At 36.4% G+C, this 26,813-nt stretch overlaps 1 protein-coding gene across 1 annotated transcript in view; it reads right to left on the bottom strand.

Moving 5' to 3' along the window:
• The window catches only part of SGCZ (sarcoglycan zeta), a 654,868-nt gene that overhangs the window by 61,587 nt on the left and 566,468 nt on the right, over positions 1 to 26,813 (bottom strand). Inside the window, exon 5 of the mRNA XM_047856390.1 lies at positions 1,805 to 1,927. Within this exon, the coding sequence (XP_047712346.1) occupies positions 1,805 to 1,927 (123 nt within the window). The remainder of the gene's footprint in view (positions 1 to 1,804; positions 1,928 to 26,813) is intronic.

The raw sequence follows: 26,813 nt of genomic DNA, 5'->3' as shown, positions 1-26,813 counted from the left end.
CACTTACAAATGCAAAGTACTCCATGGGAATATCTGAATATGGATAAGATACTTTTTAGGTGAGTGTGAAATAGCCTAAAAGCTATCCCAAGATTAAAGCTGATAACCAGTAGGCACCAGCAAAGTTCAAAGAGTGTTACATACTGAAATCACATCTACTTGATCCCCCTGGGTGTGTTTCTACCCCGTCTTCCCACTTTCCCACCAACCAGCAACTCAAATGTTAGCATTGAGGGCCCTAAAGTCAATGTCCTGTCCTATTTGTCTGTGCTCTGTGCCAATCAAAACGCTCATGCTTCGTGTTTTGTTCCCTGATCCCCCTCCACGCACCCCCCCCCCCCACACACACACACTCAGGGCTTAGGAAGGTCAATTTTTTCCTGCGGTGGGGGCTTCTTTTCCTGACCTCTCCAAGCAGTCTGAAGAAAGAAAAGGAGAGGAGGCATTTGGGCAATTTGGGGAATACTCCAAACACCAACCTGATGGCGCAGCCTCCCGCTAAGTGGAACATCCCATGAGAGAAAGGACGCTTTGGGAGACGGAACGGGTGGGTGGTGGCAGGATGTGACCCAAGCCATGGAGGCCCAGTGAAGATCCCCATTAAACTATCTTTTTGTTGAATTTCAGTGCCATTTAATAGTATACCTTTCTTGCAATACACACAGGCCCTCATGCCTGCAACATTAACAATATTAATATTGTCTTTATTGATAAATAGAACATGCTAACCTATACAATATCTTCATTATGTGATGAAAATATTCTAAACACCTATAAGTACACATAAGTGTGCACACATACACCGGTGTAATTTGACCACTAAAGTTATCGTTATCATTTCAGTCACTTAGATGAAGGAAAATGGGAGGCATAGAGTTTATTTCAATATTGAACGGTAGAGGCAGAATTCAACCCAAACAGCCTGAGAGCAGAGACCAATTCCCATGCTAAGTGTTCTCACATGGCCCACAGGGCTCAGTAGGACCTAAATAGGACAGATATCCCACGAGCTATTCCCAAACTCAAATTTGGGAAAGACTAGGCCAACTTATCTCATTTTTTTAAATGTAGGCCTCTTTGGGTATTTCTTAAATATGTTATCAAAACAATACAAATTATGATGGCAAATCAAGTGATTCAAAAAGATTATGCTTAAAACAGTCTTCATAAAATCCTTCCTCACTCCCAGCTTTGCTTTTAATTTTGATTTCTGGTTTTGTTTGCTTTTTAATTTCGGTTGGTGATTGACTTTAATAGCCCTAACATTAGAATAATGACTTTAATAACTTCTAAATAATATGTGGATAACATTATTTCTTGGTGCTTTTGAGAGTAATTACAAGATCTAAAGAAAAGAATTTAGTTTACTCATAACCTTTCCCCTACTTCAGTCTACCATCGATATTTGCATTTTAGGTCTTCTTTGCATGTCTTTCACTTTTAAATAATACCTCTGAATCTTATATGTCTATCACCTTTAGTTAGCTTTTCTCAGTGTCTGAATTCTAGGCTGTCTTCCACTATCCTGACCCACTTTGCTCTGCCTATCCTATTCCATCCACCTAGGACGCCTAGGACGTGCAGCTGTACTTCTATGTCACTGAGGCCAAAGTTTACTCATCTTCTGGTACCACAACCAGTGCCTTCTAGTTGAAGACTACTGGAAAATCAAACGGTGGGAGATCATGTTATGATGCGAACTCAGTGTGAGGCATGGGAATCGTACATCTTATGACGTAGCTCTTGTTCAGTTGCATGTTCTTTCGAGAAGTAAACAATGTTCCAAGACCTCAAGCTACAGTACCTGTAACTTTCAGCTTTTCAGCCCCAATGGTAATCTCATCTTCATCTGCAGAGAACAGCACCCTGCCATCTTCACTCGCTCTCACTTCAAATCTCTTACACTGAGCTTCCACAGCGTCAGCTCCTATGGTCAGAGGAAAGGTTTAAAAATGAAACTGGCATGTAGGAAACCATTAACATGTATTTTTTTTTTAGAAAAAAAGAGGAGAAATAGATATATTAGGGTTTTTTTTTTGTCTCTGCAGTACATTTTATACCTGAATTAATATTTTGAAATTGTTTTCCCTTCCAGTAGGCTCTCTAATTTGGTCGGGTTTGCTGGGCTAGGATGGCTGGGCATACGTCTGACCTCTAAATGCTTGCATAGTCCTAACAAGGTTTGTAGCCTTAGCTAACTAAAAAACAAAACAAAACAACAACAAACCCAAACAAACCAAAAACCTTTACATATGCACAAGGAGAGATGACGTCTACTTTGTTCTTGGTTGTAGCCTGAACATGCGGCATTATACCTGGCACATGCGGGTTGCTCAATAAATACTTATGGACTGAATTACTCCCCTGTTCTCTCTGCAAGCAGACAATAGTGCCTGTGCTTGGTACATGGCAAGGTACTTATAAAGCATTACTCAGTTGTGAACCGTTAGCTACTCTACATTTCACAGATTTTAATATTGAACTTTGTTCACCCTTTACTGTCACTGAACGTGAATGCATTTTATAGTTAATCTTGCAAATATAAATACATATATGCATATATATACACACACATATATATGTTTTTAGTGCTCCCCAATGTATTTTCTCATCAAAAGTTTTCTTGATTTATTAAAATATAGTATTAAATATAGTTACATCATAGTATTGGAAATCTGTTTCTGATACTGGGCAATTTTGCATATTAATCCATCTACAAACCATGAAGGCAGCTTCCATATTCGGAATACATAATCAATTTGTAAGTTTGAAGGGCTTCAATAAGAGGATCAAACTGGTCAGAGGGTGAGGAATTGCTATTTCCATAATATCTATTTATTTCTTTTGGCATAACACATTTGGCATATGATATACCTTCCCCTCCTGTAAGATCCGGAGTATCTCTCCTCTGCTATCTACATCAGAAACTCTTGTCAGATACAACCCAGCCCAATCACGGACCTAGGCACATCACGTTTGCTCATACCTCTTTTCATTTGCTTTCCATATACTACGGACTGCTTGTTTGTGTCTGCCCAAAATTCTTCTGTTGACATCCAAGCCCACAATGAGATGGTATTAGGCCAACTTATACCTCAAAGGCCATCTATGAGAGGTAATTAGGTCATGACGGTGGAGCCCTCAGGAATAAGATTAGTGGCCATACAAGGTTTGCCTTTTTCTCTCTTTGCAGTCTGCTGAGTGTGGACGCGGTGAGAAGCTGGTATCTGCAGACCAGGAAGCAGCCTCTCACCAGATGCTGGCTATGCTAGTGGCTTGCTGTTGGAATTCCTAGCCTGGAATACTGTGAGAAGCAACTGTCTGTTGTTTAAACCACCCACTCTATGGGTTTTTGTTATAGCAGACTAAGACAATGTTTTACCATAATTTGTTTGATATGCAACCCCCCGGAATTCAAAACATGAGATCATCTTCGTATTCCAAAATATCCTCCAAATTTAAACTTGGGTCTGATTTCTAGAGGTGCTTAGGGTAGGAAGTTGGATAGGTGAATGAATACCAGACGTAAACTTTCTTTCCCTTTCCTTGGCCCTCAGCCCCACCTCGGCCTTGTTGCCAGTCCTAGCCCATGGGCTTTAGTATCTTATACCTTCCCACCACCATAGCTTCTGAGGGGCACTTAATAAGAGGAAAACATTAATTACAAACCCTGATGACTTGTGGGATAATTTCTCTGAAAACAAGACGTATATTTTTCTTTTAATATAAGAAACTACCTACATGTTTTCAGGTCCACATAGAAATTTTAAAAAGCTTCAACTTTTTATGACAATGCTAAGTAAGATAAATCTGACGTTAACCTTGCAGTATGTCAAGACCCAAACAGCATGAATTGTATTTCAGTGTCTGTTATATATATTTTTTTAAGCAAAGCACTTTTTTAAATGAAATTTAATGGCAATATTGGAACCACGGGAGACCTATTGTCCTTGGTAACAGTCTTTGCCTTTGATCTGGCAAACATTATTTAGCAGCCTGTATTCAGTGGAGTGTGTCTTCTTCTAATCATGGTCTAACCTTCCTGTATTGTGCTTTTAATCTTTAAACCATAGTAACCCAACTGGGTGATGTTCAAAAAAGCGTGCTTGGGGCTGGATGGGTTGATAAATGTGACTTCTAAGTTTTGAGGCCTCTGTGTCTCAATCTGTCTTCAAGGCACTCAGACATAACCTAAATCCGAACTGCCTGAAAGATATTCTAGATATTATACACATAAAACCTTAACATGTATATTACATTGCTTTATTCAAATATGCATAATTATTGGGTGAATTGATCCACAAAATATATCAGTGATTTTAATGACATTGAAGTGATTTATATCACTATATGTATATAATATATATTTTACACACCATACATACACGTGCCCCATATAGACACAAGTTGATAAGACTTTTCTTGGCATAACATTTGATGTCATTAAATGTAAGATACTTTATTAACATAAGCATGCTATATTGAGTGTCACATAAACTAGTAGAAATACACGTGGAGAATCTGGATATGGCAAAGTGAGTTGAAATCTTAATTCAATAAATTTAAATAAGCAAAAGCAATAAGCTAGTAAGAAAATATATGCACACCTGGAATTAAAAAATGCATCTAGGCCATAAATAAATGCATGCAAAATCATTCAACTAAAAATAGACATATAAATTAATACTGCAGACTACACTTTATTCAACATATTACTAACATTTCAGAAGGCATATTTGCAAGCAATTAGCAATACTTGACAGTAAATATTTTAAATCAGAAAACAATTTTGAATATATTGTGCTGTTGTACATTGCTTTCCTTTTCTACAAATAGCAGACAGTAATGCATGCAATTAGACACATAGTGCATCACTGTGAATATTTATGTTTCAAGTTAATTTATTAGGCGAGATGAAGCTGAATTTATTATATCATAACATGTTTTGCGTTGTCTTACTCTGTTTTCCACATTCCTGGCTTCACATATTTGTAAGGCTAGGTCAACTCGGATCCAGTTGTTCAGAGGAGCTAGGTAAATGCTCAGTTCCATTTTCTTCCCAACCATCAATGCTTCCCGAGTTGCAGGAAAGCAATATGCCTGAATGACTCTGGATAAGGAGCTCTGATTCCTTAGCAAATAGGTCATGTGGCATGGGATGATCCAGACAGTTCTATATTTTACTAGTCACCTTAAACACTAACTTGCTAACTAAAGTCTCAAGACTAAATGTTTCCTTAAGAACAGCTGAGGAAGTTTCTGTTAGCAACTGCAAAATCAAACAAAGAACAGTCAGGGATAAAATAAGTAAAGAGAAGGGGCGCCTGGGTGGTTCAGTCGGTTGAGCGTCCAACTTCAGCTCAGGTCACGATCTCGCGGTCCGTGAGTTCGAGCCCCGCGTCCGGCTCTGGGCTGATGGCTCAGAGTCTGGAGCCTGCTTCCGATTCTGTGTCTCCCTCTCTCTCTGCCCCTCCCCCGTTCATGCTCTGTCTCTCTCTGTCTCAAAAATAAATAAATGTTAAAAAAATTAAAAAAAAAAAGTAAAGAGAATTAGCAGGAAAAGGGAGAAACCATGTAAGCAAAATAATAGATTCCACAAAAGGACTGAAGTATTAAATATATTTCCAAATATTTTCTCTAGTTCACTTAACGTTCTGTATATATTCTTTAAAAGCAAATAAAGAAAAGTAACAGCAAAGCTAATTTCTTGCTCTCCTCAGAGATGGCTCCATTTCCTTTTTGGAACATTCACATTTCTTAAGACAGTCAGCAGCCAAAGGCATATTTGCTGACAAATAGAGAGGCTCCAGTAATTTATCTACTGTTTTTGCATTTTCTACATTAAATCAGTCAAACAAACAAATTAGAAAATTTTCTCCAATAAAAACCTCTACAGGAGCTCAAACAATATATTTCCATAGGGCCTCTTGGTACTAGTTAGTCCTAATTTAAAGAAAACAAGGCAAAGATAAAAATGGATATATCTAATTATCTCTGGTGTGTTTTCCTCAAGCATATAGTGATGGATCTTTCTTCCTATATAACTCTGATTTTATGTGTTGCCAATATTTTCAAGGTCTTGAAGAAGAGTATAATTAAAAGATTAGAAATTCCCACAAGAAAAACAAAAGCAAGAGTCAATACAGTCAACTAAATCCAGAGTTCTCAAATTCCTGTTTTGGAATTATCATGGGCCAAAAAAAAAAAAAAAGGCTGAAACAAAACAAAAGAAGCTGCTTTCGTGAAGTATAAATATAAATGAGCACTATATTTTACTCTATACAATGTATGTCATTAGAAACTCGCCTGCAGAAAGTGTACTATGAGTGTACTTGGGGGGAGAACGAGAAGCAGAATGAGGGAAAGATCATAGGGGCCAGGGTGGGAGGCTGATCTCGGAACAAGGGCTCCAGGGCCTTTGGCAATTGCAATCTACATTGGATCCTGTCTGAGATTAGCATACCACCCCTCTCCTCGCACCCCTACAACCTAGCCCCCAACCATAGGAACTGATTTCTGTTTCAGAATTGGAATAACCATTGTTTCTCTGGCAAATAAGGTAGTTATATGAACCCTGAGGTTGCATTCACCCTTGTATCCCTACCTGGGGCTTCCTACCATCCTGTATCTAGACCAGTGCTTTGTATACAGTAATTCCTCAATAAAAGTTTGTTTTTTACAAAACAAATGAGCAAAGGGGAAGAGAGAGAGGGACGGTTGGGGGCTGCAAACCAAGAAACAGACTCTTGACTATAGAGTATAAACTGGTGGTTACCAGAGGGGACATTGGGGGTGGGGACGGGTGAAATAGGTGACTAAGGAGTGCACTGTCATGGCGAGCACCACGTGATGTATGGAATTGTCAAATCGCTATACCATACACCTGAAATTAATATTACATTGTATGTTAACTATCTGGGATTTGAATAAAAACCTTTTAAAAAATGTTTGTTTTTAAACTGAAGTGCATTCCACTCCTTTCCACACTCTGTATTTTTATGCCTTGTTTATCACTCCTTCACCCATCTATACCATAGCCATGACCTCATACTATTATTCTCCATCTTCCTTTTATTTAATTAATTAATCAATTAATTTTCAAATATGAAATTCATTGTCAAATTGGTTTCCATACAACACCCAGTGCTCATCCCAACAGGTGCCCTTCTCAATACCCATCACCCACCCTTCTCTCCCTCCCACCCCCCATCAACCTTCAGTTTATTCTCAGTTTTTAAGAGTCTCTTATGTTTTGGCTTCCTCTCTCTCTAACCTCTTTTTTTTTTCTTCCCCTCCCCCATGGTCTTCTGTTATGTTTTCACTCTTACGTGGATCCTGAGAAACTCAATCTTTCTTTTTAAAAAAGTTATGAAAACCTCATACATATAAAACTTGCACACATAATATTTCCCACCATGTGGCTGGAGAAATAGCTAGTGAAGTGAAGCCTTTAGCATCATCTTTTCTGTTTTTTTTTTTTATTTTTGGTCTTCTGTTAAGTTTCACAGGATCTACATAAGAGTGAAAACATATGGTATCTGTCCTTTCTCTGTATGACTTATTTCACTTAGCATAACTCTCTCCAGTTCTATCCACGTTGCCACAAAAGGCCATATTTCATTCTTTTCATTGCCAAGTAGTATTCCATTGTGTATATAAACCACAATTTCTTTATCCATTCATCAGTTGATGGACATTTAGGCTCTTTGAATAATTTGGCTATTATTGAAAGTGCTGCTAGAAACATTGGGGTACAAGTGCCCCTATGCATCAGCACTCCTGTATCCCTTGGGTAAATTCCTAGCAGTGCTATTGCTGGGTCATAGGGTAGATCTATTTTTAATTTTTTGAGGAACCTCCACACTGTTTTCCAGAGTAGCTGCACCAGTTCGCATTCCCACCGACAGTAGCATCATCTTTTCTTAATCACATGTACCTTCACCCTACGGGAACTCTGCATGTCAGCATTATTCGGAAATGAGTTCTCACCACTTCCATTTTGTAACTTTACTACTTAACGTATGTATCCTTAAAACATTTCTCTCAGTTTTGCAATACACACACACACACACACACACACACACACACACGCACACACACACATAAATGCATACACAAACACACAGCTTTATATTACTTCTATTTTTCAGTGACTAGGCTTTTTCACACATTAGGCTTATGAGATTCATCTCTTTTGATCCATGTGGTTCTGGTTTATTCACCTTCAGTGCTATAGTCTATTATATGGATATCCCAGTTAGGGATCTACTTTCCACTGGTGATCTTATAGGTTTCTAGAATATCTGAATCAGTAACAAGGACACTATAAAAATTTTCCTACAAGTCTCCTTCTATACTCAAGCAATTCCAGAGCTTTTGCGTTGGTGTGAAATGGCTGAATCATAGAGAATGTACTTCAAATTTACTGGATAATAAAAAGTTACTTTTCAGACTGTTGTATCAATTTACATTCCCACCAATAGAATAGGAGAGTTCCTGTAGCTCCACATCACTGCCAACGCTCAGTGTTATCAGACTTTGTAATTTTTGCCAATCTGAGTTCCTAAATTGTATGCCACAATGGTTTCAATGAATAATTCCTGGATTACTGTTGGAGGGACTATCTCTTTTATGCCACTGCTCCTCAGTCTCCTTTACTGATAACATGCTCCCCATGATCAATCTATGGGGGCAGGAGGGGGGTGCTGACTCTCTGTCTAGAAGTTGTTCAGTTCTCTTCAACCAAAACAATTAATTCTTTCACAAGCACATGACCCAAACACTCTCCTGATTTTGTTTTATGATTTGAAAAAGAGGCACAATCTTCTTTCCAGATCACAGACCCAGAGCATGATATAAACTCATCTTTTAAGGCTAGCTATACCCCTATGTGGAAAAAGTCGGCCTGAGAATTCAGCCAATCAGTGAAAATGGCGGGGGGAGGGGGGGAGGAGGTGGGCAGGGAGAAGGTAAGAAGGAGAATGAGAAGGACAGAGAGACATGCCTGAAACTATTGCTTAAAGGCTGGATCCCATGAGACAAACTAGTCTAGCCCTGGGCTTGCCTATTATATGAATCAATAAATAACTCATCCGCCCCACCCAGGTTGAGGAGTTCTTAAACTCTGAATTTTCTCCGTTCATTGTTCTTACTCTTTCTCTGTTTACTTCTTTAGGTTTCCATGTATCCTTCTCCCTCTCTCTCTCCCTCTCTGTCATGATTATCTTTATCAATTATAAGTTAGAAACCTTCCACGTTTATGAAACACTGCCCCACCACACATGCACAATATACAAATCATTAGCGCTTAATTAAATGGGGAAAAAATATGCTCTAGGACTTCCTAAAATGATGCTGTGGAAATGGACACCATAATATCCTGGGGCAAATTGTTTTATAGCCTTTGCATTGAGCAAACTAAATTTCTACTTAGACAATTTCAACACTTAATGGTGTAAATAAAATCTTTCGTGCTTGTATTCTTCCCTCTTTTTGGTGATTCATAACAATATCATAATAATATTGTTCATTAATTAATCATTATCATTGTAATTGTATGACTACCTAACCAGCCATTTCATAAATTACTATGGTATTTTCTCCTGGACCTGGCCTCTATGAATTCTGAGAGGATCAGGTAATATATGCCTCTTTATCTCACTTTTGTTGACTATGTTGTCTAAGACAAGTGAAAGCATACATCCTTGACTTGTGATTTTGTTTAAGAGGACCAATGGAACAACATATGCATAAAATATTCTGTTTTTTTTCAGTATAGTATGCAGACATAAAATTACAGCATTTCAAAACTATGAACAGCACAAAGTTGGTGAGTGAAATATTCTCTAAAATTTTTTTATATATCATGACCATTCATTTTCTTTTAATATATAAAGGAAAAAATTGAAACAAAAATGCATGTCACATGCAGTGAAATAAATATGATAGAATTATCATGTAAGAGCAGAAACAGTGAATCCTTAAGTAATGAGAAGAGATTGCTTACAACTACATTTTTGCTAAGTCGATATTACAAGAAAGGAGAAAACAAATTCCTAAGATCTTCTGGTAATCTCTCATTGCCTAACTTTTCAGCAGACATTAATAATGTCTAAAATGATGCAGTATAATTTATGGAAGTTGGGGTAGAACATGAGACTTGAAAACTCATTTCTTGGTAATACCCAACTAAAATTATTCCCATTGTGGTGTATTATTTTTAATTTTTAACATACGTCTCATAAGAACAAGTAACTTCTCAGAATTTTTCCTTCTTTCTTGTCAGCTTGACCTGGTCTTCTGCTATATTTTGACACAATTATCAGGGTAGTTTCACGTACATGCTTAAAAATTTTATTTCTTTTCCTTTCTAACATGCATTTTATTTCAAACAATAATTAATATGTGTATCCATGTTTAGACATCAACACAAGGATGAAAAATGAGTTGGTACAGTTTTCTGATAATATTTTTATGCAAATTCCCTCTAAATTACATGCAATATAACTTGTTTGGTTGCGATAGTATAATTTTGCAGATGTATTCACTAATAATGCGGTCTCATGGTACCAATTAAGTACAAATTTCATACCAGATTTCAAGATTGCTTTTTCTCGATTTCCAAAGTCATCCAACTTTTGGGACACCTGGGTGGCTCAGTCAGTTAAGCATCTGACTCTTGCTTTCAGCTCAGGTAATGATCTCATGGTTAGTGAGATCAAACCCAGCCACCGGGCTCTGCACTGACAGCACAGAGGCTGCTTGGGATTCTCTCTTTCTCTCTCTCTCTCTCTCTCTCTCTCTCTCTCACTCTCTCTCTCTCTCTCTCAAAAATAAATAAACATTTTTAAAAAATCCGACTTTGACAACTTATCACCTAAATATCATAGTGAAAGTCACCGTAACAGTACTTTTATTAACTTTTCTAATGTAAGAGGTCTTACACAGAACCCATTCCAGACAGAGAACTGTATTCTTGAAAATGATATGAAAAAGTAACCACCTTCGCTACAGAGTAGTGCTTGCATATTTATTTATATTACCTACTAACACTTCTTAGTATGAATATTTGAGGTGTGCTTATTGATACTTAGTTTTTACATTCAAAATATTCCATATTCCCCTTAACATTAGGTAGACTGTCTCTGGATTTCATTTAGTGGGAACACATTTTTAGTGTTATAAATCAGTTAATTGAGCACGAAACAATAAACTTCCAGATAAGCAGTTTAAGAAACCTTAGCATAAAATACAGTTTTTATTATAATATGATCATTTTAAGCAGTTAGTCAACTGTGCATTATTATTGATTTGTTACAGCTGATGCATATTTTTATGATTACATGTAATTCTTAGAATTGCTTGCAATGGAACACATTATTTCTGATTTCCAAGGAAGCATCAGTCTTGGGTTTCTAGAAAAATGACCAAATTGGGTCTTGTATCAGAGAGAATGATCTAGTTTATAATCCAATGAAACAATCCCTCAAATTAGAGTGCCTTAGGCCAGCGAAGGTCTGTTCCTTGTTCATGCTCACTTCCAGCATGATTCAGCAGGACGCTATGGTCACAGAAATCACTCAGGGACCCAAATGGTAAAGGCTCCATCTTAACACACGCCTTCAAAGCGGTGGCAACAAGAGAAAAGGATATGGCGAACTGAGCGCTGTCTTTTAACTTTCATTTAGAAGTAATACATCATTTATTGTACTACTGGCCAATGAAAGCGATATCATCAAGTCTGTTTCCAAATAAGTGGGAATTTATAATATTTAACCTGATGTTCACCTCTAAATACAAAACTGGCAGAGACCAAGAAAATGTTTATTAGTTTTTCAGGGCTGCCAAAGCACCACACATTGGGTGGCTTGAAAAACAGAAGCTACTGCTTTAGAGTTCCAGTGGCTAGAAGTCAGAGATTAAGGTGTTGTAGAGTTGCTTCTTTCTGAGGCTAATGAGGGAGAGGTCTGTTCTAGTCTCTCTCCTTGGCTTGTAGATGGTCATCTTTTCCATGCATTTCATTCCCCCTCTATAGGTATACTCTGTGTCCAAATTTCTCCTTTTTATAAGAATATCAGTCATATTGGATGGTCCACCCTAATGACTTCATTCTAACTTGATTACCTTTATCTCCAAATAATCAAATAAGATCACATTCTTGAACTAGGGTTAGGACTTCTTATATGAAATTTTGTTTTTGGGGGAGTGGATATAATTCAACACGTAAAACATATCTTCAATGTAATGGGGGAAATAAGAAAAAAATAACAAAAATAAAAATGCAAACCTAGGATTTTAAGGCTAGAAAAATTATCATCCAAGATCAAAGGCCAGAAGATATTTTCAGACTAACAAAAACTGAGAGAACTAATCACAAACAAATTAATTTTAAAAAAATTGTAAAGGACTATTTTCAAGAAAAAGATCACTATCAGAGATACAGGAAGATTAAGATTTGAAAAACCACACCTCTCCTGGGTTTTCTTGTAATTCATTGGTCATACTTTTTCAGTCCACATCTCCGCTTTCTCCCTTTTTATTTCTATTCTCTAAATATTTACAAAATATTTACATGCCACAGAGGTCAGACTAATGACTCTTACGTATATTCTTTATGAAATCTCTCCAGGGCAAATAAAAATAAAAGAATTGAGAAAAATCCTTCACTATTTACATACATTCACCTAAGGTTCTCATCCTAGATCATATACTTTAAATAAAATGTATGTAAATCCAAAATTTATAACATGTGCATTAATATGTATCTTTAAATCCACATTTATATAACTGTTTATAAATGTCTGAAAGACAATGTTTATCTCGATAAGAACTGTTGATTTTCACATACTTGCTAAATTTATCTTTTCCTCAGTAATCCCTTTCTCAGTAAATAGGGCCACAATTCACTCCAACAGGTTAGCCCTCAACTTCAAGGTTAATCTGAGGTTCCACTTCTGAAATGACAATGATAGGAACTTGGCAGATTTGATCTTCAGAAAAACTGTTGAAACATATTTTATTAACAATTGAACTCTCAGTAAATAGTTCTAAGGAAATATAGCAAATGAAGAAACACAAAAAATGACATGCCAAAAATAGGGAAGTCTGACCCATAGATAGGAAATATGAGGCAATAGAAATTGCTTGTGAAAAATTACAAAATGTCAGATTTAACAAAGACTTCAAATAGCTACTTAAAGTAGCCAGTATACACACATTCAAATAACTAGAGGAAACTGCATTCATTTTTTAATTTTCTTAGTAATCTCTGCACCCAAGGTGGGGCTAAAATTTGCTACTCTGAGATCAAGGGTCGCCCCCTCTGGTGACTGAGCCAGCCAGGCGTCCCTAAGGGAAACTGTATTTAAAGAATTAAATGATTGTCTAATAAAATGTTTCATCTGATGGAGAATATCAATAAGGATGCAGAAATTATAAAAGAAGCAAATGAAAATTCTGAAGCTAAGAAGTAAAACAACTGAATGAAAAATTCAGAGTAGATTTGAACTAGCAGAAGAAAAAATTAGTAATTTTAAAGGCAAATAAGAGTTATAAAATCTAGCAACAGAAGAGGAAAAGAATGAAGAACAACAAACAGAACCTCAGAGAGAAATGTGGGACGTCACTAAACACATGAACATGTGTGTAATAGGGATTCTAGAAGTAGATGAATAAGAGAAAAGATCAGAAAATATACCTTAAGAAATAATGCCTGAAAACTTCCTAAAAATGTATTGAAAAATAATAACCTATATATCCAGGAAGCTTAATGAACTCCAAAGAGGAAAAATACAAAAAGATCCACATACAGGCACATCATAGTACAGATGAGGAAAGCCAAACACACTGGAAACCTTGAAAACATGGAGAGAAAAATGGCTCCTCAGTTTCAAGGAAACCACTTAAGGTTAAGGGCTGACTTCTCTGCAACAATGGAGAAGTGTTCTTACTCATGCCTCTACTTTTGCTCTTGTTGCCCTGCCTCCCAATGTACATCCTCCACATTTAAGCCAGAGTCGCATTTTCAAAATGAAAATCAGACCATGTGACTCATCTACTCAACTGTCTTCAGGAGTTCCACATGATATTCAGAATGCACACCATGTTTTCAACTCTCAGGACTTCCAGCATCTGCTTTCATTGCAATGGTTCTTTTGCCATTTCTTAAACACGCTGCTTTTATAAAACACACAGGTTTTTATACTTTTTGTCTCTTCTGTCTGCCATGATCTTGAGCCAGATCTTGGTGTGTTTTGCTCATGACTGTATTTGGTTTTCTAAAGAATTATTCCTTCAAATAGCTCATCCTCTACCATTCCTTAAAATGGCCACCATTCCCTCTCTCCCTTCTCTGTTTCGTCTACAGAAACTCACCACACCCTTCACATTGGAAGCCTTACCCCACCATTTTTGTATAAAGCAATCCTGTTCCTACCATCATTTTCTTCCACTTAAATCTATTTTACTTTTCTTATCACTTTTGGTTGCTTATTTATTTTCTGAATACCTCACTGAAATATAAGCTACATTAGTTTAAGGATTTATATCTATATGGTTCATCCCTGAAGCTTCGGTAATTATATTATGCATTTTCTCGCCTATTACAGGTGTTCAAGAAATATTTCTTGCAAAGAAAATTTGATTATTGATTTAATAACCTCATTTAATTTTTGCCTCAATAAACATGTCAAAAACTAACATCTAGTTCCTTTATCATCTAAAAAAATGCCTCATATTCTGCTTAAATATATATATATATATTCAAATTATCTGCTTAAATATATATATTCAAATTATCTGCTTAAATATATATATTCAAATTATTTACTTATATACATATATATAAACACACACATATATATATATATATATTCAAATTATCTTTTATCTTTTCTAATAAGATTGCACCTTTAGCTTTCTGGCTTCTTTCAAGGTCTATTTCAGTTTCTGTCTTTCCTCACCTTCTATGTAAACATTCTATGTGACTTGCCTTAGCTGATAATACCAAATACTTAATATATACTTGTGACATACATGTTGATATGAGTATATTTCAAGTTCTTTACAAATATTTGGGCAATGTTTATTCAGCTAGTATATGTTTATATTTGGGAGCTATCTTAAGTGTAGTTTGATAACTGTGCACTCTAAAGGAAAAAAAAAACTCACAAAAATTAACAGATATGCTTCTTCCACAAAAAAGACAACTTATTGAATTACAAATTTTCCACTAATTTTAAGAGACTATATAAAGAATAATGCTCTTAATATACCTTTTAAATTATTCTATTTTTAGAAGTAATGCTCTGATTTTGTTACCTAACGTTTCCAGTGCTTGAATATTAAATGTGTGGGGGGAAGTACATTTATATGAACTGTAAAATTTTATTCATTAATTAATATAATTACTTTTGATGTCTATGAGAAAATGTGCAGTGAGAAGGAGTATTTAAAGAGAACTTAATGAAGAAACTATTTGCAAGAGTGTAGACAGGGCTGAGGGGCATTCTTAAATACCCTTCTCACTGTACCATTTTTTCTTCTAAGTGCCTTCCTGATACAGAAACCCCCCCAAAAAGGTAAAGAAATAAAAGATTTCTTTCCACATGGGAATAGAAAAAGCAGAGGTACTGAATTAAGATTGAGCCCTTAAATTAATACATGACGTTTCAATTAAATATTTCTCTCAGAAAACGACCTGCCTAACCCACTGCTATCTTCCAGTTTATAAAGTGACTGCTTAATTGTTTCAAAATAGTAACAGGATTTTCAGATAAATAGAATAAATATTTGTCTAAGATCTATCTTCTCTACATTAATCTTTCTAACAACACCCTTATTTTCTCTAGTCTCCTGAGGACTTTCTGATACCCTGAAATTTTAAAAAACATTCAAGACAAAATGTCAAGAGCTAAAATGCCTCCCCCCAAGCTAATGTTTTCATATACTGGTAATATTTGGGGTGAGGATCTCATGAAGTCATGTATTTAATTGAATGTTTGAGGAAACTTCTGATATTATTATAGACGGTTAACTGTGTTTCAGTAGACAGTATTTGAATTTATTAAAAGTAATTTCCAAAATGGATTTCTAAGTTTATTTCCTGATTATCTCTTCGGTTTTTGGATGTAAGCATGGCCATGTTACCTCTTCATGGCCCATCCCTCCTTTCAGAATAGGTATTTAAATCAGTGTGTGCATTTACAGAGTCATCAAAAGTAACTTCCTACATTGCTCTCACCTAATTGAAATTTCTAATTATTTTCCACATATTGTCCTTCACTAGTGATTAATATTTTTTACTCCTAAGGTATTTTCTGATTAAAAGCAATGTTTGTCATCAATTTTCCAGCTAAATGTAAAAGAAAAAAAGTATCACAGATAAACATGCAGAACATTTTAAATGCTAGTCTAATTTTCCTTCAAAAACATATCATTATCTATCTTTCCCTGAAGCCAGCTGTTTGGTGCCCAGAGGATAAAAATAATTTGATGATGAAATGAAGTGGAATATTATAATAATACTTGAAAAAAATCAGATGGCAAACTCTCTTATCATCACTTGCTAACTGCAGGTATTAAATGAAGGCATCTAAGGGCTGGAAGTATATTTCCAAAAATTTCCTTCTGGATATTCGTGTCTAGCAGATTACTTGTTAGGCTGCTTCTCTTTCCAGCACACGTCTGGTATGTGCTCGCTGCTTAAAATGACAACATGAGGGCTTCTGCAACTTTCAAACGATAGCTTCCATTTTGGAGACGAACACAGGTGCTCAGGTCACTTTTATGCGTTTCATTCCAGAGACAGGGAAAGCAAAACGGAGGGCAGGCCCATTTCTTTCTTTTTTTTAAGTTTCTATTTTCATTCCAGTTAGTTGGCATACGGTGTTATAGAAGGTTCCGGGGTACACGTTTCCTTGAAAGACACTTACATCTGAAACTGTACCTGTCACCTCCACCTACATCCGACTGGCCAGAACTCAGGTACACCTGGCTGCAGTAGAAGCCTGCGGTCCTCATTTGGCTAATCCACATGCCCAACACCTGAGGTGGTGTTATTCGAAGGGGAAGAATTGTCATAGGGAGAGAGCTGTTAATGCTATCTACAACATCACAAAAGTGTTTTTAACTCAGAAATTAATCTTAATCATTTCTCAGACTTCCAAAAACCCTACAGTCAACATGTATACACATTTTTCTTATGGTTCTTTTGCTAGGAATAGCTGGATTCCATATCCTATAGGATTCCTTACCTTAATTACAGTCTTGCTATTTTACCTAAAATAGCACAGATCCCTTCGCCTATAAATTAACTAAAGGAAAGCTATCAGAAGCAGGAGACTCTTAGGTTTGAGTCACACTTTGTATAAACACATTGTTTTATTAACACAAAATTTCTATGACTTACAGAAGAATGCCACATAATCAATGAAGTTTACGAGTAAATCACATACATAAGCAAATACTTGCTAGAAACATACTGATTCAGTACCAATATTCCTTCCAAAAATTCTAGCTGAGTAATGCTTCATTGTAAAGACAGAAAATAAATAATTTTATTATGTTTTTATTTAGGAAATTATTGTGTTGTCAAAGTATATAGTTCAGTTAAAGGAAAATAAATGGTAATATGGAAAAAGACTTTTATCTATTGTTTAGTCGTCTGCTTGATAATTACCGCTAAATATTATTATTCAGTCAGAATTTCTTTCTTTACAATATATAATTTGCATATTGTTAAACACTTTTCATATAACTCAACCCCTACTATTTCTTTCTATTACATATATATATATACGTATATATATATATATATATACATATATATATATGAAAAGTAATGTCACATTGAGATATTCAAGTGTTTTGTGACCTCCGAGCATTCTTTAATAAAAATTACCAGTAAAATATTTACGAATAAATTGTATATGATGTTTGAGCTTTCTTTCCCCAAATCTGTATCAGCCTATGTTTAATACTATCCGTTATTTCACCTGATTCTGTATTTCTTTTCTTACAAGACTCATCTTCACTAAGTAGATAAGCACGAAATTGATGTCAGTACATTAGTTTCTCTATGTTATTTTAATGTCTTTCCAACATATATTTAGCTATTAAGATATGAGCTACTGTAGAAAAGAGCAGGATACAGCCTTCATGGAGTATAGATGTGAATTCAGAATACAATTTTCATTTCAAAATTAAATTATCAGGGAGAGAAACCTATAAGGATTTAGTCGAATACAAAAGAATCAGTGCATTCCATAAGACACTATAGTTCACATACTAAAAATTATATATGATGGGTGTGAATGTCTGCAAATACTGAAAGGAGTGATAATATCATATTAAAATTGCTATGGTTACATATATACTTTTTGCATATGTTATTTGTGGTTATGTTGGCAGAAGGGAAACTTTTTTTCCCAAAGATATCGCAATAGAAGACAATATCCAATAGGCTGTTAAAATCTTTTCTCCTACATTATTGTTCATAAATCACATTTTCTTTTGTCGTCACATTTTGTCTTTCTTTTCTCTCTATGCATTTACATAATACAAAAGTTAAAAGCATAAGTTATACTGGATGAGACTCACTTCTACCCCTGCCCTATAAATCCTTGTCTGACATTTTTTAAATGCAACAATTTTTGCTGTTCCTTGTGAACTTCTTTACTTTTAGCAAATATAAGCACAGATAATTATATCTTTCTTTTTTTTTAATGTTTATTTATTTTTGAAAGCGAGAGAGAGAGAGAGAGAGAGAGAGAGCGAGCAGGGGGAGGGACAGAGAGAGAGAGGGGGAGACACAGAATCCTAAGAAGGCCTCAGGCTCTGAGCTGTCAGCACAGAGCCTGCTCAGAGCCTGGCACAGGGCTCGAACTCATGAGCTGTGAGATCATGACCTGAGCTGAAGTCGAACCCTTAACCTACTGAGCCACCCAGGCGCCCCTTATATCTCTTTTTCTTAAACAAATACACATTTTTTACAATGTTTGTCCATTGCTTTTCATGTAACGATTGTACTCCACTTTTAAATTACTTTTCAGTTTATGACAGTCTAGATAAATGAGAGGATATAATAATTCAGGCACCCGAACTTGCCTAGCTTTTGTTTGATTCAACGTGTGTTTATTTTATATTTGCTTACAATTATTCTGATAAGTGTTAACTGCTTGTGGTTTAGTAAGAAAACTCCTATCTGAACACCATGTTTTATTAATCATTTTGAGGAATACAGTGACGCCATGTTAATTACGTTTTCATCTGACACTAAAAGTGGAAGGAGAGCAGAATAGCAGAATGGGAATTCTAAAGGATCTTGACAGGTTGGCACGAAAATCTACACAAGAACAGAATGTGAGGGGGGAAGAATTGTGAACATTTATGGGAGAAGTGTTTTGTTTATTAGACAACTCTGTCAGATGGGTTCAGTGGTAAGGGTTTAAGGAGTAAATATTATCTTAGACTGTATAACTACAAACACAATGCTGATGAGTGAGAAAATGATCCTGTCGAATTCTAGGTTGATTAAACTGTACCTGTCAGGATTATTGTGTTATTACAGGTATTCTTTGATAGCTGATTGTTGATGTGAATTAAAAATGCGGCCAGAAACAGGCACATGAAAAGATGTTCAGCGTCGCTCCTTATCAGGGAAATACAAATCAAAACCACACTCAGGTATCACCTCACGCCAGTCAGAGTGGCCAAAATGAACAAATCAGGAGACTATAGATGCTGGAGAGGATGTGGAGAAACGGGAACCCTCTTGCACTGTTGGTGGGAATGCAAATTGGTGCAGCCGCTCTGGAAAGCAGTGTGGAGGTTCCTCAGAAAATTAAAAATAGACCTACCCTATGACCCAGCAATAGCACTGCTAGGAATTTACCCAAGGGATACAGGAGTACTGATGCATAGGGCCACTTGTACCCCAATGTTCATAGCAGCACTCTCAACAATAGCCAAAGTATGGAAAGAGCCTAAATGTCCATCAACTCATGAATGGATAAAGAAATTGTGGTTTATATACACAATGGAATATTACGTGGCAATGAGAAAAAATGAAATATGGCCTTTCGTAGCAACGTGGATGGAACTGGAGAGTGTGATGCTAAGTGAAATAAGCCATACAGAGAAAGACAGATACCATATGGTTTCACTCTTATGTGGATCCTGAGAAACTTCACAGGAACCCATGGGGGAGGGGAAGGAAAAAAAAAAAAAGAGGTTAGAATGGGAGAGAGCCAAAGCATAAGAGACTGTTAAAAACTGAGAACAAACTGAGGGTTGATGGGGGGTGGGAGGGAGGAGAGGGTGGGTGATGGGTATTGAGGAGGGCACCTTTTGGGATGAGCACTGGGTGTTATATGGAAACCAATTTGTCAATAAATTTCATAAAAAAAAAATAATAAAAAATAAAAATGCGGCCAGAGTAAGATTAACCTTGTTGATGAAGAGATATAAAACTTAGTCAATACAGTGAAATTGCTAACAGAAGTGTAGTGTAATCATAGTTTGAGTGAAAAACAGGGTCACATAAATAACAGGGGGTAAGTGCGCCACACATTTTGGTCACACTTTACTTGAGCGCTCAGCTATGTTTTAAGCTCCAAGGTTTAGGAAGGATGTTGACATAGCCTGTAATGATAGAAAAAGAAACAAAATGAGAAAAAAAATATTTCTGCTTCTGAAAAGATGGAATATCTGAAATGAGATTTCCCCTCTTATCTGAAATAACAACAGAAGGACAAAGTATATAAAACTATGGTTTCAAGACACTCTGATGTCAGAGAATAGTACACCTAACAGAAAAAGACAAACGAGATGGGATCATACATACTGCAGATTACTCTTTTTTTTTTCATGTTTATTTATTTTTAAGAGAGAGAGAGAGAGAGAGAGAGAGAGAGAACACAAGCAGGGGAGGGGCAGAGGAGGGGGGCAGAGGATCCAAAGCAGGCTCTGCACAGACAGCAGAAAGCCAGATGCGGGGCTCCAACCCCTGAACCGCAAGACCATGACCTGAGCCGAAGTCCGATGCTCAACCGACTGAGCCACCCTGCAAGTCCCTCCAAGTTACTCATTTAAGGGAACTTACAGGCGATGGTAAAGAGAGGAAGAATCCAAGTGGAACCCAGAGACTTCCTGAGTTGGGGAGAAAGAGCGAGACTCCAGGGAGACCAACAGGTAGAGTTTCCAGGACAGAGTACCAGAGAGAACAGAGAGGCAGACAGATGAGAACTCTAGACATCGTCAGAAGATCTTCCTCAAATAATCAGCAGATTATATATTATTCCAAGTGTGTGAGAAAGCTGCCCTAGGTCAGGGAAACAAATAGAGGAAATAGTGTCCAGCATTTACACAGGGCTGGGAATAGTACTTGCCAGGTTTGAAAAAACAAACACAAATATCAACATTAATGGGGGTCTGGGAGAGGACTCAGGAAACTCTTGAATCACGATTCATAATATAGGATGATTAGCTACAGACCTAGCAAGTCCACAGATCTGCCAAAGAAACCTCAAATGCAGGACCCTGAAGGGTGAATCCATTTTTAGTTAATTGCACCCAGTACAAAATTTGAGAATATTTATAGACATCAAAAAGTACACAGCACCAAAGAAAGTAAACTGTACTATGCCTCACTTCAAATATTATAAGATTACAAGCCATAAAAAGGAGCAGAAGAACATGGCCCATAATGAAGACAGTAAGTAATCAAAAGTGACTCATTATTGACAAAAACGTTTAATTTTTCTTGTTGTTCACTTATTTATTTTGAAAGAGAGAGAGAGAGAGAGAGAGAGAGAGAGAGAGAGCAAGCAGGGAAGGGGCGTAGAGAGGGAGACAGAGAGAAAATCTCAGGCAGGCTCTGTGCTGTCAGTGTAGAGCCCGATGTGGGGCTCGAACTCACAAATTGTGAGATCATGACCTCAGCTGAATCCAAGAGTCAGACTCTTAACTGACTGAGCCACCCAGGCACCCTGACAAAAATGTTTAAGTTAGCAAAAATGGATGATAAAATGATTATTATAACTATATGCTGTACGCTCAAAAGTTAGAGATGTGGATAAAAAAGACTCAACTCAAACCTCTAGTGATGAAATCCATCCACAATGAAATGAAAAAGACACAAAATGGGATTAGCAGTAGGTTAGACATTGCAAAATATATATACATTCATGAATGTGATACATAATAAAATCTAAAGAGAGGATGGATTTTTTTTAAAAAAATATTTTTGAGAGAGAGAGAGAGAGAGAGAGAGAGAGAGAGAACATGAGTCGGGGAGGGACACAGACAGATGGAGATAAAATCTGAAGCAGGCTCCAGTCTCTGAGCTGTCAGAACAGAGCCTGTCGCAGGGCTCACACCCACAAGCCTTGAGATCATGAGCTGAGCTGAAGTCAGACCGTTAACCTACTGAGCCACTCAGGTGGCCCTGGAATGGAATTTTTTAAATGAGGAGAACATCAGTGATGTTTTAAACAACTTCATGGGAATTGATACACTTTTCTTAAAGGAGAAGAGAAGGGACTGAGAATAGACAAAATATTTGAAGGAATAACGAACAAGAAATTTACAACAACAAATCCTAAACACAAAAATATTAAGAAAACTATATGGGGGCGCCTAGGTGGCTCAGTTGGGTTGGGCATCTGACTTTGACTCAGCTCATGATCTCACAATTTGTGGGTTTGGGCCTGGCATCGGGCTGTGTGCTGACAGCTCAGAGCCCAGAGCCTGCTTCGGATTCTGTGTCTCCCTCGCTCTCCCTCTCTCATAAGCACTAAAGCAATCAGAAAAATAAAAGCCAATAAGAAGACCAAATGGCATCATACAAAATCTCAACTAATCCAAAAGAAAACAGAAAAGGAATAAAAAGAAAACACAGGGGACAAGTAGAAAGCAAATAGCAAGATGACAGGCCTAAACCTAATCACATCTATTCAATGGAAATAATGTAAACACTGCGGTCAAAGGTAAAGACGGGTAAACTAGACAAAAAACAAGACCCAACTATATTCCACCTACAAGGAATCAACTTTAAATAAAAAGGCACAAGTTAAAAGTAAAAAAGAAATGGAAGAAGATATGTTATCCTAACTCTAATCCAATGAAAACAGAAGTGACTCGTTCAATATTAAATAAAACCAATTTTAACGCCAAGCCTATTACTAGAGATTAAAAAAAGCCATTTCATATGGATAAAGAGGTCATGAGGTCTTCTAGGGTACAAAACAAATTCTAAATGTTTATACACTTAAAATGAAGAGCTATGGAGGATATACACAAAGAAAATTTTATAGACCTGGGCACCTGGGTGGTTCAGCTGGTTAAGCATCTGACTTCAGCTCAGGTCATGATCTCCCGGTTCCTGAGTTTGAGCCCCATGTCAGGCTCTGTGCTGACAGCTCAGAGACTGGAGCCTGCTTCAGATCCTATGTCTCCTTCTCTCTCTTCTCCTCCCCCACTTTCTCTCCCTCTCTCTCTGTCTCTGTCTCTCTCTCAAAAATAAACATTAAAAAAATAAATTAAAAAAAAGAACTAAAACCAACTCAAAATTACAGAGATTTTAAGCCCTATTTCCCAATAATAAGTATAAGGAGGCAACCAAAAATTAACGAGGGTATAATAGATTTGAGCAACACAATCAAACTGTGCTTGCCATTTATAAAAAAAGATGTTATCCAAACAAAAAATAATACGCTATTTTTTTCAAGTGCACATGTAACATTCTCCAAGATAGAGAAAATTTTAGGCCATTTTTTTCAAGTTTCAAGTTGGGACGCCTGGGTGCCTCAGTTGGTTAAGCAGCCTGCTCTTGATTTCAGCTCAGCTCATGATCTCAAGGTTTGTGGGTTTGAGCCCCACATCAGGCTCTGCACAGACAGCATGGAGCCTGCTTAGGATTCTCTCCCTCTCTCTCTGCCCTGTACGTGCTCTCTCTCTCTCTCAATCTCTCTCTCTCTCTCTCTCTCTCTCTCTCTCTCTCTCTCTCTCTCTCTCTGAAAAATAAATAAATAAACTTAGAAAAAGTTTCAAGTCTTACAAATCATATTATTATAGCAATGTCATTAAATAAGAAATAAAATATATGGAGAGATCTGAAAAATCCCAAATATTTGGGAACTCAATAATGCACGTCTATATAATCCCTCAAAGAAGAAAGTAAAACAGAAAGTAAAAAGTATTTTGAAAGAAATAAAAATGTAAACAAAATATATGAGGGGTTTTTTTAAGTTTATTTGTCTATTTTGAGAGAGAGAGAGAGAGAGAGAGAGAGAGAGAAAGTACATGTGCCAGGGAAGGAGCAGAGAGAGAGGGAGAGAGAGTCCCAAACAGGTTCTGTGCTGTCAGTGCTGAGATCCACATGGGGCTCAAATTCAGGACCCAGGAGATCATGACTTGAGCAGAAATCAGGAGTCAGATACTTAACTGACTGACCCATCCAGACATCCCTAATATGAGTTTTTTGGATAACACAAAAGTTGTACTTAAGTGTACTTAAGTTGTTAAGTACAACCAAAGTTGTACTTAAGTGTAAAGTGACAGCACTAAGCATCTACATAAAAAATGTGGAAAACCCTAAAATCAATGACTCCGGTTTTCACCTCAAAAAAACTGGAAAAAAGGAGAGCAAATTAAATCCAAAGTGGCAACAGGGAAAAACAAAAATCAAAGTAGAAATCAATGAAACGGAAAGACAAAAACAATACAGCATCTTAATGAAACCAGATTCTATTGTTTGAGAAGTTCGATAAAACTGATAAACATTCAAAAAGGAAAAAAAAAAAAACAACAACAAGAAGACACAAATTACAAGTATCAATACAGTAGTCCTCCCTCGTCTGCAGTTTCAGCTTTCTGTGGTTACACATACCCCTGATCAATTGTGGTCCGGAAGCAGACGACCCTTCTGTCATACCCTCAGGTCAACAATGGCCTAACACTACATCATAACGCCTACAACACTCACTTCACCTCATCTCATCATTTAGGCGTTCTATCATCTCACATCATCACAAGATGATGGGTGAGTGCAGTACCATAGAACATATGAGGGAGAGCACAGCTACATAATTTTCATTAGAGTATCTTATTATAGTTGCTCTATTTTCTTACTGGTTGTTAATCTCTTACTATGCCTAATCTATAAATTAAACTTTATCAAAGGTATGTAGGGATAGGAGAAAATAAATGTGGTCTTCAGCAGTACCTACAGTTTCAAATATACACTGAGGGTCTTGGAATGTATCCCCACAAAGAAGGGGAGACAACTGTAATGAGTAATGTGACATCACAACATATTCAAAAGATATAAAAAATTAATAAACATACATTATAAATGACTTTATGCCTATAAAGTTGGTACCTTAGATAAAATGGGCATAGTTCTTGAAAGACACAAACTACCAAAGTTCACTCAAGGAGAAATAGATGAATTACATGTCCTTATATTTATTAGAGACATTAATTTACGTTTAAAAACTTTCCTGTAGAATTCTAACAAGTCAATTAGAAGATAAATGACCCAATTTAAACATGGACAACATATATAAATAGACATTTCACCAAAAAAAAAAAAGAAAAGAAACAAAGAATGTCTAACAAGTCCAAAAAAAGATGCTGAATATTAGTAAGAAAATTCAAGTTAAAGACACAGTAGATACCACTTCATACCCATTAGAATTACTGTCCCTAAAGAGAGACAGTAACAAGTACTGGTAAATTTATGGAGACACTTGAAATGCAAAATATTTCAACCACTTTGAAAAACACTGTAGTAGCATTTTAAATAAACACACATTTACCACATGACTCAGCAATTCCCATCCTATATATCTACCCAAGGGAAATGGAAACAAAAATACACACAAAGATTTGCACATGGATGCTCATAACGGAATTATTTTTAATAGCTCTGAATTGAAAATGACCCATATATCTATTAACTGATGAATTAACTAACAAAATAGGGTAAAGTCATATGTCATGGAATATATTCAGAGATAAAATAGACGACCTTGACACATACTATGATATGGGTGAACCTCAAAAACTTTACACAACATGAAAGAAGCCAGCCACAAAGACCACATATTATCTTACTCCTTTATATTAAATATCCAGAAATGGCATATTTATATACAGAGAAAATAAATTATTGGTTGGCTGGGGAGGCATATAATAAAAGGGAAATGACTACAAACAGGTAATAGGTACATTTTGGAGGTAATAGAAATGATTTTAAAAAGGATTATGGCCATGGTTGCACTACTTACTCTGTAAATTTATTAGAACCATTGCAGTATGCATTTAAAATGAATGTAGGGGTGCCTGGGAGGCTAGGCCAGTTAAGGATCCAACTCTTGGTTTTAGCTCAGGTCATGATCTTGCAATTTGTGAGTTCGAGTCCCACAGTGGGCTCTGAGCTGACAGCTTAGACCCTGCTTGGGATCCTTCCTCTCTCTCTCTCTCTCTCTCTCTCTCTGTCTGCCCCTTCCCCACTTGTTCATGTACGTGTGCTGTCTCTCAAAAATTAAAAAAAAATTTTTTTAATTAAATGAATGTATTTAATGTTATGTAAATTAAATATCAATGAAGCTCTTAATATAGTTTTCTTAAAGGAAACTTAAGGTCCAGATGGCTTTACTTGCAAAATGGCCAATTCTACTACACATTTAGGTAAGAAATACCATTTCTAGATGAACTATTCCTGAAAATAGAAACGGAAGGAATACTTCCTAACTTCTCATGAGTCTGGCATTGCTCTGATACTAAAGCAAAATAGATATTACAAGAAAAAG

This window comes from Prionailurus viverrinus, chromosome B1, assembly GCF_022837055.1.
Source record: "Prionailurus viverrinus isolate Anna chromosome B1, UM_Priviv_1.0, whole genome shotgun sequence".
Classification (NCBI taxonomy): domain Eukaryota; kingdom Metazoa; phylum Chordata; class Mammalia; order Carnivora; family Felidae; genus Prionailurus; species Prionailurus viverrinus.
Note: the sequence above shows the minus strand (reverse complement) of the source record. Positions and strands in the feature narration are given on the sequence as shown.